The 12519-nt window shown below is 36.8% G+C and overlaps 1 protein-coding gene across 3 annotated transcripts in view; it reads left to right on the top strand.

Annotated features, from left to right (window-relative positions):
* ICA1 (islet cell autoantigen 1) overlaps window positions 1–12519 on the top strand; it is a 73516-nt gene that overhangs the window by 14998 nt on the left and 45999 nt on the right. For all 3 annotated transcript variants that reach the window (XM_055710467.1, XM_055710466.1, XM_055710465.1), the window contains exons 3-6: window positions 1072–1243; window positions 3191–3263; window positions 5004–5127; window positions 7453–7651. In XM_055710467.1, the coding sequence (XP_055566442.1) occupies window positions 1072–1243; window positions 3191–3263; window positions 5004–5127; window positions 7453–7651 (568 nt within the window). The remainder of the gene's footprint in view (window positions 1–1071; window positions 1244–3190; window positions 3264–5003; window positions 5128–7452; window positions 7652–12519) is intronic.

Genomic DNA, 12519 nt, shown 5'->3' with positions numbered 1-12519 from the left:
ACAGCAAGCATCTATCTGTCTGTTGCTGTGTGGCTCAATACATGACGTGATGTGTATGTTAGGTCTGAAGACCTTTCGTGGTAACATCCAAGTGAACAGAGCTAGTAGGCAGTGTCTCAGTAATGAACCACAGTTTGTCACTCCACAGGTGAAGGGTATCTTTTTTTCAAGATAAACTCAAGCTCTTTAATTTTCCTGGAGTATTTAATATAGCAATGTTTAGCAACTATTTATTTGTACTAAAGATCTGCAAAATCACTGCAGCTTTTTATGTATGCACATAGGGGAAAAGACATCTATTTTTGCAGAAATTAATAATGGAATAACACTTCCCAAAAGAGATCAAGATTTCATTGTAAGGCTATATTTTCTATTAAACCATCTTGGTATGGTTTAAATATTGTGGAATATGGAGTTTGTCTTTAGATTGCACTTTCTGTCAGGTCTGCTACAGGAATGCAGAATCATCTGTTGGTAGAAAATAATCCTTGAAAAAATGTTACCTGTTATACACCCAAGGTTGTCATGTTGTCATTGCATAAAAAAAAAAGATGTGAGCTAGCTATCTTTCACATAGCATGTTTAAAAGAGATGTGTTCTTCTAAGTCTTTGTTATTCAATTGTAAAAAAAGGAGAGCAAGAAGTAGTCTAATTCTAGTCATAAAATGAACTTTGTGAAATCCTGACACTGTTGAAATTGCATGAAAATTGATGCCTGCTTAAGCAGCTCTGCTAGTTCACTTAAAACTCTTCTACTAGTTATACAAAAATAAAAAGTTAATTCCATGGGCTGTAAATCATTCTGTAATGCATTGGCAAGAATTCATTGCAGCTGATTATTTGGCAGTACTATATGCTAGAGACATTCAGATTGAAAGCAGTGTATTATTTTCCAAAGCAGGATGGGAAATACAGTACTAATTTAATTGCTTTGTTATTAATGCATAATGAGGAAGTGCATTTTAGAATATACATGTCTTCATGCAAATGCAATATTCTTGATCTAGCATGTTAAAACATTTTTTTAAGCATCCTATTGAAGTTTTGGAATTTTGTTTCTTAATATTCTAGCAATTATCCAAGGGAGTTTTATGACCAATATGCTCAAAGCCAAGAAAAATCCGTGGTCAATAAAATGCAACAGAAATACTGGAAGACAAAGCAAACCCTTATAAAAGTTACAGGAAAAAAGGAAGATGAGCATGTTGTGGCTTCAGATGCAGATCTGGATGCAAAACTAGAGGTTTGTAATGTTTACATAATGTGTATTGTCTGTTAATTTTTTTTTTTTCATTTCAAGCCTCTAATATGTGTACACATAGTATATAATAATGTATAAACATTTTTATCACTATTTTCTTGTAATAGTTTTTCTTCATTTTGACAAAGGTACCTGTGTATATACAAGAAATATAGTAGCATTTTGTAACACCAAAACCCATGTCCCCCAATCTTATTTAGAACCAACATCTCTTGTATTTATTTTAAGGTTTGGGGAGCGGGTTTTTTTCTTTCTGTTGGTAGGAGGGAGCAGGAGATACCCTTTGTGCTTGTATCAGTCATTCTTACCCTTTGCTTATATCTGTCGAGTATTGTTTTAAGAAAAAATATCTTCTATAGTATATACAAATGACATCCTTTGTACAGTTATACAATACCACATATACCAGAAAAATATGCAATATACCAAGAAGGAGCAAGGTGCATGGTAAACTCTGCTTTCTGGAGCTTTTATGCTGGTAAGTGGGTTCTGACATGAGCAAAGAAGCTTCTGAAAGTCTGTAAAGTGTAACCAAGAGAGAGAATCCTGCTGTGTGACAAATACAGTCCTGCGCTGTGTGACAAATACAGTCCTGCTGTCTACATCCTCAACCTCATTGCAAAAAAAAAATTATAATCAGGGTTCTATGAATTGAAGAGCTTGAACATCTCTGGCACAAAGAAAAGATAGAGAGTGGCCTTCTGAAGTGTAATAATCAAGTTAGCGTCCAGCTAAGTTTTATTGGTACCGTTTTGTTACCTAAGGGTAAAGGTTTTGCCTTACTGGTTTTCTTGCAGTTTCTCAGAAAATTATTGACTTAGGATTCTCAGTTTATTCACATTTTAGCTGAAATACACGAAGCTGATTTACAACAAACAAATATTTGTAGTTCTAGCTATAATAGTGATAACTTACAATGTGATGATTCCAGCTATGGGGTCTTCATAGTGGGTTATAAATCAAGAGTACTGATGTAAAACAAGCTGGAAGGATGGGACAGTATTTTGTAAATGTATATCTGAGTTCGTACCGTGCTTACAGTGTTGCAGATCATCAGGAAGGATGCTTTGTTAGCACTGGGGGGGTTGGAAATAGGAAAATCTGTGTTTACCAGATAAAAAGCTAAAGCCTGTTTTCACTTGAAGAACTTCTCAACTGCAGGCATGCTGTCAGGTTAAAAGACAAGACCTGTGTAAATGTACAGAAGGTCAAGCAGATGCAAAGGAATACAGTTACTGTGCCAGTAGTCCATTTTGCTTATATCTTTGTAATACTTGGTACAGTGGAGCTTAGGTTTGAGTTACAAGTTGAAGGTTTTAGACAGACAGACAGAAAGAGTAATAATTCTCCTGTTTCCTAGAAACAGTCTCCAAACTTAGTTAAGACTGACTTACACTTCCTTCGGAAGCTGCTGCTTTATAAATTTGGTTAGAAAACTGGACCTATGCCAGTGAAAAGTTCAGTTTAAATCAGTAATTTTCCATGTTGACATACCAATGCAAGTATGCATATTGCTGTACATGATAAATATGATAGACATTTTGATAACTTTTTGCTCTGAGTTTTTTAGAAACAAAGATTTATACATCATCATGTATATCCAAAGATATCATAAAAAAAGAAAAAACAACATAAGTAGTTTGGTTAACTATCAGCTGTTTAGATTAGACCTGTTTCCAAAATTATTTTTGTCTTTAATTTCCTGTTGTAAGTTATGATTTGTCTGTCTGTAGTTTCACGGGAAAACTTAATCGAAAGGAAGGCACAATTGATAAGGAAAAACTGCTTTCAAGCTGGAAAGATTACTCATTGTTCAAGAAAATAGTGATCCCTAATAATTCCTACAGAAAATTAAGCTCTTGTATTTTGATTGTTGGTGTTTCTTGCATACGCTTACGATTTTTTTTGTCTATTTTTTTGCAATATCAGCTGTTCCATTCTATTCAGAGAACATGTATGGAGTTGCTGAAAGCAATTGAACTGTATCAGAAAAGGATTTGTTGTAAGTATGATCAAATACAGTAGTTAAAGTGATAAGGAGGTCTGCATTATGAAGTCCTCAAACAAGTGGAAAAGTAAAAATGAAAATGAGGATCTACTAGCTTCATCCTATTTCAAAATAAAGATAACATTCCTTGCAGACAGCTAAAGGCAGACTTGCTTATTTGCTTGAAGATCTCCTATTCTTAAGTTTTATATTTGATATGCAGTGATAGGTAGCAGTAATTATGGGAGAAAGCTTGTGGTTTAGGGTAGGTTTTTTCCATTACTTGTTTGGCTTGTTTAAATGCAGAAGTAAACCCTAACTTCGTTCTGAACTGGTTTAATTTTTTTAAAATCAGGATTGACTATGAAGAGTATTTGGTTTATTACTGGTTTCATAATTAAGTAAGCCATGCTATTACAATGAATTTGATAATGCTCACTCAGCTGTAACAGGTGTACAGTAACTAGCGGCAGCCATTAGTGAGAGACAGAGACCTCATTTGGGAAGTTTCAAACAGCAGGTTGTATTAAATGACCTCTAAATGTTCTCTGCAATCAGTACTGTTTGATTCTCTGCCCCTGTGATTTCTGGCCTGGAAAAGAGAATCCAGCTTTGGAGACATCTTTCAATTTCCTTTTGTTAAATGTTGCCCATATTTTCTCAAGTGTTTCCTTTTTCTCTTGCCTGTCCAAAGAAAGGCAGAGAGAACGTTTCAGGATCTGGAGGTGAAATTAGAATACAGAGTAGTAGTGTATTGAGTTCAAGAAGTGTTTCAGAATAGCAGGTGAGATCTCCAACACAGACATGCATGAGGCACGTTCTACCAGAGTACGTTATGAGTCTGCATTGGATTTCACTGTCAACATTTGGAAAAGTAACAAGAGGACTTCACGAGATCTTCTGTCATTGTGTTAGGCCATTCTCCCTATTGATAATGGGAAGAAATTGGTACTATAGGAGACAACTGCTTTGGAAGACTAATAGATAAGGCCATAATGAAATGTTTTTATAAGGATGTGAGAATGTGAAGACCCATGGTCTCAGTTTGGAAGTAGTCAACAATTCAATGTAAACCTACTTTGTTATTTTTCTTCATCTTTTTGTTTAGAACACAGTCAGTTGATTTGAAATAGAAATATTTTGGATATTTGAGATATAAATTAAAAAACAGTGTTTTAATTGTGTAGAATGTTAAAGTTGTAAAATAATCTTGCAAAGTTATTTGAAAATGTTCTTTAAAATGAAGTACTGGATTTTTCATATGAAAAATTAATTTCTGTAGTCAAGCATGAGACATGGAGAGCGAGAGAGAAGCAAATGAATGAGCTTTGGGTAGTATAACTCAGGATTAGCTTCAGCTGAAGCATGCTACCAAAGATCAGCTGAGGAAGTCCAGGTGGTAAAACAGGATCAAAAAAAGCAACCAAACAAAACCAACCCAAGACTGTGATACTATAATCAAGATCAGGCCCTTTGTGTGATCTAACCAACCTCATTCTTCTGTTCAAGAAATAAATAGCATGTTTCTCCTGTCTTCAGACACTGAAGTTTTGTGATTCTTGCTAAGTATATCAACAAAAGTCTCAAGTGCATTGGATCTTCTGTTTACTAAATGCAGAAATTCCCTGAAATTATTTATTTTTGCTGTGCTGCTTGGATTTAGAGTGACTTAACATATTTGATGTTAGGCCAGTTTTAAAGCTGTTAGGAACCTATTAAATAACAGGTTTGCCCACTCATTTGTTTTTTTGTTAGTTCTGTCTCAGGAAGAAAATGAATTGGGGAAATTTCTTCGATCGCAAGGTTCTCAGGATAAAACAAGAGCAGGAAAAATGATGCAAGCCACAGGAAAGGCCCTCTGCTTTTCTTCCCAGCAAAGGTATATGTGTCAGAATTACTGCCTGATTTACAAAGTATGTGAGGTAGTGGTAGTTGATTCACAGTTGTCACGATTTTGCCATTTGAAATTTGTGAGGAGCCGAATAATAGGAAAGTTACTATAGCAGGTTTAGTCAATAATATAGGCAATGTTACTGGCTTGTTCTGTGTAGTTTTGCCTGGTCCTGTTTTTTGTCTTATGGACCTGCTATGTCTGTGTAACTCTGTGTCCCCCACCTGTGGCTGGTTCCGCTCAGCAGTTCTAAAGCTGTAAAGGTGCATCTGCACGGCCTCTGTAGCAGTGAGGTTATAAAGCAGCAGTTAGGTCCCTCTCCTGGTTGGTGGCACTTCTCACTCTGCAGAGAAATGTTGCAGCAGGCTCATTGTGGAGGTGTCTGGGTCCTGGGAAGGACAGGTAAACAGGTATTTTTCTGGGCCATGAAGTCTCATACCTTGAGTAGAAGGAGGAGAAAGGAGAGGTCTGAATGCCTTTTTCTACTTCATCCTGACACCATTGGAGTCCCTCAGGACAAGATCCTAGATCCCCACTGAGCACAGTGGGTAGGAGCAAATCAGTAAAAGATAAGGACTCCGGAGGGACCCACATACACACAAACACATACTGTTATCCAGAGCTTTTGACTTCTCACTGTGACCCTGTGTTTGCTCAAAGAGTTTAAAAGTAACAGTACATGATGGCATTAAGGTATTATGATGCTTTTTTTTAAACAATTTTTTGACTATGAAAGTTCAAAATTCACCATCATTTGCAATGGAAAATTATATTCCATGATGTTTTGCAGGATTTTTTGAGGGGGGGTTAACTATTGTGATACTTTCCAGCTTTAGCTTAATAGCTGTTTGGCTCAAAATAAAACATTGCATACAGAGCACTAGAACTTCATATGTTTATCTTGGGCTAGAGTCTGATCATTAGCACATCCAGTAACAGCCATGAGTGGGATCTTTAAAATACATGTAAGGCACCTTTGAGCAAAAGCAGTGATGGTTTGCTTCTTTATAAAGCTTAACTGTTCATAGAAATCCCAGTGTATGACGTGCCTACGTAAAGCCAGTTTTCCTTTGAATGACTGGGTATTTGTAGGATGAGAAAACATGGGGGCGGAGCCACTAAGAAGTTCACATTTTATTATATCTCTTAACACATGTTTAAGGCATCTTTTTACATAAACTCACCTAAAAATAAAACTGATTGTTTGTCTCTCTTGAGCCATTCTCAAGCTCATGTTGAAACTGGGACTGCTTTTATTTGCATTGCATGCCGATAGCTAGCTCAGTAGTTGGAGATCATGAAGACACAATTTGCTAGTTACTGGAGCTGAAATTAGAAATTCTTTTATGCTTAGGAAGACCCCAAGTAGCACACTAAACTAATTCTACACTGATATGGAACTGATTGAACCCATTCCAGTGAGGTGGCTGCTGGCAACCAAGAGGAAAGTAGAAGCAGCAGGAGGAAGCAAAGCAAAAGTTGCAGTAATTCCGTCTAGTTTTGAGATCCCATTAGCAACTGAAGTGATGACATAGGGAAGACAACAGTGTCCCCTACTGCTTTTCCAAAGTGTAGTTGCTGGAAGAAACATATAAGAAAATGCCTAAGTCCTTCCAAAAGACAGATGTCCTTCAAAGAAATTGTTCAGGTTCCTAAAAAACCCAAACCAAACAAAAAAAAAACCCCAAACACCCCCCCCCCCCCAACAAAACAAAACAAAACCACAAAAAAAACAAACAAAAAAAACCCCAAATAAAACGAGGGAGGAGAAGGAAGAAAAATCAGATAATTATCTACTTGACAGGTGACTTCTTTTGTTTACATTTAAAGATTGAAAGGCTAATGGAAGTGCTTATTGTGATGCTTAACATGACAATCCTGATACATCTGTGATACGTATCCACTAATAAATCACCTCAGATACATTTTTTTTTTTTTTTTTTTTTTTAGAGTTGTTAAATGTAACTTGTGAAGAGGAGTGGTAATAGCATACGTAGGAGCAGCTTGGCAAACTAGAATACATATATGCATTAGGAAAGGTTCCTTTTTCACTTGCATGTGTAAGTGAAAGGTCACTACTTGAACAGGAAGGTTCCAAACACAGTATTCAAGCAAAATCACACCATTCATGTGTACCCCCAACCAAGCTGTAGAGCCATCTGAACATACACTAGCACTTAAGTGAACTGTTTTGGCTGTGTATGTTTTTTTCATTGCTGGTAAAGTGTCAGTAGTTGTATTAATCCATCTGCCATTGTGGAACAATTTCTTTAACATGTTCCTCTCCTTCCTTTCCTTCATGCCTTTCCCCAGGTTAGCACTACGTACTCCTTTGAGTAGATTATATCAAGAAGTGGAGACTTTCAGATATAGGGCCATCTCAGACACATGGCTGACAGTAAACCGAATGGAACAGTATCGGACTGAATACAGAGGAGCTCTACTCTGGATGAAAGATGTGTCTCAGGAGCTGGATCCAGATCTTTATAAGCAGATGGAAAAGTTCAGGAAGGTATGAAGTTTCCTGTAGCATCCTAGAAGGGGATGCCTGATGAATGACAATGAAGCATGGTTTCAGTTCTTCTGAGGAAGGCATAATTCAGCAGCACTAAGGATGCCATTTATCGTAACTAATCTTTTCTGTGTGACAGAAGTCCAGTTAATCTGATATGGAATACAGTATCCCTCACAGAGTTGCTGAAAGGAAAGATACAGTAGTAGGAAACAGCTTTTTCCAGTAGTCAACTTCAACCTAAATCTTTATAATTTAAATAATATATATTTTTAAAGAAGGTTATCTATTTTTAAATACTTAGCTGCAATACCTGAGTGACTAATGGAAGAAGATACGTGTGCTGCCAGCTGGGGAAGGGAAAACTGTTTTTTGCAACTGAAAAGTACAGAATAACAGAAATACTATAATATCTGCTGCTAAACTTTTGGGTGTAGTTAAAGAGCAACATCTACAGAATTGGCTGTTGTTGGTTTTAGGGGAGGAGCTGCAAATGTGGAATTTGTTTTTAAGTTCGTCGTGCAGTTCAAGCATGACTCTTAGGCAGCTGCTAAACACTAAAACTGCTAAGAATGCATTCTCCATAAATCATCTTCATTCAGTATCACTCAAGTTTGCTAAACTCCTCCCCTCCCAAAGGGCTTCCAAAAATCACAAGTCTTAGGTGGTAGTTGCAGGTTTGCTACCAGGTGCAAGTATAGAATTTATTTGGACTGACCTGCCCTAGTCAGTTCAGGAATGCTCATGAGAAATTCACATTTGCTAGTGAGACACTAGAGCTGATTTTGTTAAAAAGACTGTAATGTTCACATTTTGCTGTTCATACATCTTGATTATTAGGAGCAGTTAGGATCCTAGGTATAAAATGCTGGCTTGTGCTTGGAGTAAAGGCAGTAAAAAAAATGTACTGGAAGTGTGTGATAATTGAAAGCAGAGGCCTAATAATAGAAATAGTATTAAAGTGTATATATGCATGTGGCTCAGAGATGGGTAGTGTACAAAAGAGAAAACCCTGTTCATTAATGGTTTAAGCAGCCTGTAGCTGAAAGTGTTTGGAGATGAAAGATGCTTAATTTGGGATTTTAAAAGCTTGAATAAACCATCCTAACGGGAAATGGCTGGCATGCATCTAGGCTTCGCCATTTTTTGTAAACTGAAGTGGTGACAATAGCAATTAAGGAAGGGATGGAAAAATGAAACTCCAGCTAGTCATCTAATCTTTATTTAATGCTTCAGTACAGGATATTCCTGTAAGTCTTGTGGCACCAGACATATATTTTATTATGCCTTGTGGGAAATGTTCATAATGGCATGTTCTTGCAGGTAAAGTAATTGGTATGGTCTTGGCCTCAGCCAATTGCTTATGTATGTTTGATTTATTAGAAAAACACTTAAAAAATGTAATGTTAGAGTGAATAAAGCAGTACTAGTAATGGTCATACAAAACTGATTTATAGCTTTCTTGCAAAACAAATGCTATGGAAGGTATAAATTATATAAATGGCAAAGTAATTAAAATAACGTATGCTTTGTACAGTGAGCTGCTGTAATTGTTAGATGTGAATTTTTGGCCATCTTGGATTGCTGTGCTTCAAGGTCAACAAAACCAAGATTTTTTTAAAAACTTTTTTTTAAAGGTCTCTCAAAACTTAGTAGTAAAACTGGAAATACTAATTATTTTGGATTATTTCTAGGTCTGAAATGAGTTATATTCTGACATAAAGAAATAACGAATGTAGATTCTAAAATTCTGTACTGTTACCTCAGTTTAAAAAAAGTAAAAATTGGAGAAAGTCTGTTTTTTGAACGGTTTTTGAACCGTTCTTTCTTTGGACTGGCTGTCAAGTGAAAACATTTCAGATCACACCGTAATGCAGAGAACAAAAAGCTCTAAATGTTGTAGCAAACAAAGTAAAGAAATGCCCTTGGTATACGCTTCCCTACATATCCCATCTGTGCAACAGGCATATCAAACTAGTCTTTGAAGATTTTAACACTTGCAGCAAGTAAACTTTTTTTCATTTGGAAAAAAACCCCACCCCACAACATTACAAAAATAAAATCCTCAAGCATAATGTACGTAGATAGCTGCTGCTGAGCAAGGCACAACAGTTTGTTTTTAGTGCTTTACAAATGTAGTGGGCAAACAAAACTAATGGTGGACACATAGTCCTAAATAAGTAAAGGAGTTTTATTGTCTTTGTGTTCTATCCTTTCGTGCAGATCTTAATCATGCCATAGTGTGGCAGTGTAATGCTGGGTTTTTAGGGCTTTTTTTGGATCTGTAAGAACAATTTAAGAAGTCCTGCTAGTTTTGTGTTGACAAAAAGATGTAATTACTAGTGTAAGGTTTTTGGTTATAAAATAGTGTTTGATCTGATGCTGCATATCTAGTAATACACTGGCAAGTAGTTAATGAAGCTGATCCTCTTGGAGCACTTGAAAGAAAGTTTTCTTCATTCTTCTACTTGTAAAAATCCTAACTATTACTTTAGTTAACATCTTTTTTATTTCGAGTAAAATGTGCTGGTTTAGTGATCTTTAATGCACCTGGTGCATCAGCAGTATTTATATCACTTGGCTATAGGACTTTTTCAAGTATGTAGCCTTTTATAATGTAATCCTAAATGTATCTCTATGTATACAGATATGGTATTTGTTTTTGGAGACCAAAGCTAAAACAATCCAGATGGGTTTTTCATACCTTCCCTCAGAATAACTCAGGCTAAAAGATCAATGGTTAAGTCAGTATTTTCAGAGCTGATAAAATCTGAGTTAAAACATTGGCATTTTTGTAGCTCGCTTTCAGAACAGTGAGGTACTTGAAAGAATTTTCTAATGCTGTTTTCAAGGCATCAGTCTAAATATGCAAGCCCCAGAGCACTGCAGAACAGCCTTTTTACATTGTTTGAAGATATCCATGTGATTGTAGCTACTTGAGTCAAACCAAGGAAACAGGTGAAGTATTTGCTTTTCCCTGCAGAGTTCTATAAATGCTATGTAGCTTCATTCTTTTTTTTCCTTTTTTTTTTTTTTTTTTGCTGTTAATGGGTTTTATGCACACTCCAGTGCTGTTCTAGATATAGAGGTCTTCCACCCCAAGTTTTGAGTTTGAAGTGTTTGCTTGAGAGAATCTAAATAGTACCTTGGCAATGCTGTGATATTGAAAAGAATTTGAATGAGTTAATACCCCTTTACCAAATTGTTCACCACTGATGAGGTTTTTAAGGTTCTTGAATCCAAGGTGTTTTATCTGTCTGGTGACTGTACACTACAGCATGAGCTCTGCCGTGATGTAAAAATATAGAGCAAATCACCTAAGTGCTGATAGACCCCCAGTGTCCTGCCTCCAGCTCCGAAAAAATTAAGGTGTTCTATGCATTTCCTGAGAAGGGACATGCCAATATGCAGAGTGATATGCTATGATACGAGGCAACAGCCTCCCAGTGCAGCTTACAGGAACACTGAAGAGACTCTGCTGTTCAGTTTTACTTAGCTATCTCAGATGCCTATGCAGTGCAATGTAGACTTTCTCATCAAATCTAGACGTTACAGTGCTACTGCTAACATGTAAAAAATGGGAACTGAAAAAATTATCATGCTGACCTTTAGGTTAACTAAGAAAAATTACGTCTGTGACATGGCAGGATATATATCTTGCTACAATGATAGAGCAAATTAATCCTTTCTGTATTTGTTTTTTGCTTCTGTCATTCTTCTGCTCCTCTGCTTCCCCTTCCGAGGCTTGAACCAAAGCTGGAGTATCTTTGTAAATACCCAGTGGCAGTGATGTGATATGTGAGACAAGCTGCGCTGCAGCAGTGTACTCAGAACTGGTTACCTGGAGGGTTGGGCTCTCTTTCTCCCTGTTGTCTAGTCATCTCTGCTTTGCCAAAGCTTCTTTCCTAGGAGTTCTGCTTCGGTATGAACCAAACAAAGCTCAGATGGGACAAAAAATAGGTTGAAGCTGTGTAATTGTAAGGAATGATGCATGGGCTGGTTGCAGCAGAGCTTTCTAAATGCTTTGAGATTGAACTGCTTGGCGTACGGTGTGTCCTGTATCTGTCTCTGTGGTACTTGGATATTACAGTAATAAATATCTGAGTTTGTAAACAGTGTGCATTAGATAGGGTACTGTCTGGAAAGAGTTGGGTTACGATCAATATATTTGCGTGGGATCTGTGAGGGGAAGAAGTAGCATGGTTTGTGCTGGGCCTTCTTCTTGAAAATTAGAAAGCCCCTACTCCACAGTGCAGGGCCCTGAACTACCTTAGTGGTGTTAAGGAAGGTAGAATAGATCGTACCACAGAGAAGAATTGTTGGAATATTCCTGACAATATCCTAAATGATTATAGGACCCTTAATGCCTAGCTGTTACTTTGCATGCAGCTGTCAAGAAACTTGCAAGCTTGCAGCTGAGTTGTTTCGGCAGTTTACTTCAAGTTCTTCCTGGTTGTAGCACACTATATACTTGAAACAAAATTATTGCCCTTAAGTGGCATTTTAAAGATAAATCTGGCAAGAGAAAAAGAAAAGCAGTGAGAAAAAAACAACTTCAACAAGAAGAACTCATAAAAATAGCTTAAACTATTGTTTTTATAAATGTCCTAACATAGGGAGTGTCTGATCTATGCAAGTTCTCTGTTAAGTATCTTTTATGAAATAAAAGTTAAAGCTTTTGTGGACAGCTGGGGAATAATGAAGATCTAAGTAAATCCATTGATTAAAAGGTCACAAGGGAAACACTGAAGTGTATGTATTCATTGTAAAGATCTCCGCAAGCATGGGTAAGATATATCTGCTGCAGCCTTACAGGTAATGCTGGGGAGCTACATCCCTGTTCCCTTGCTGTCCCCTTGCTGTCCCCT

This window comes from Falco cherrug, chromosome 4 (assembly GCF_023634085.1).
Source record: "Falco cherrug isolate bFalChe1 chromosome 4, bFalChe1.pri, whole genome shotgun sequence".
NCBI classification, from domain to species: Eukaryota; Metazoa; Chordata; class Aves; order Falconiformes; family Falconidae; genus Falco; species Falco cherrug.
The sequence above is the reverse complement of the archived record's forward strand: the minus strand, read 5'-3'. Positions and strand labels throughout refer to the sequence as shown.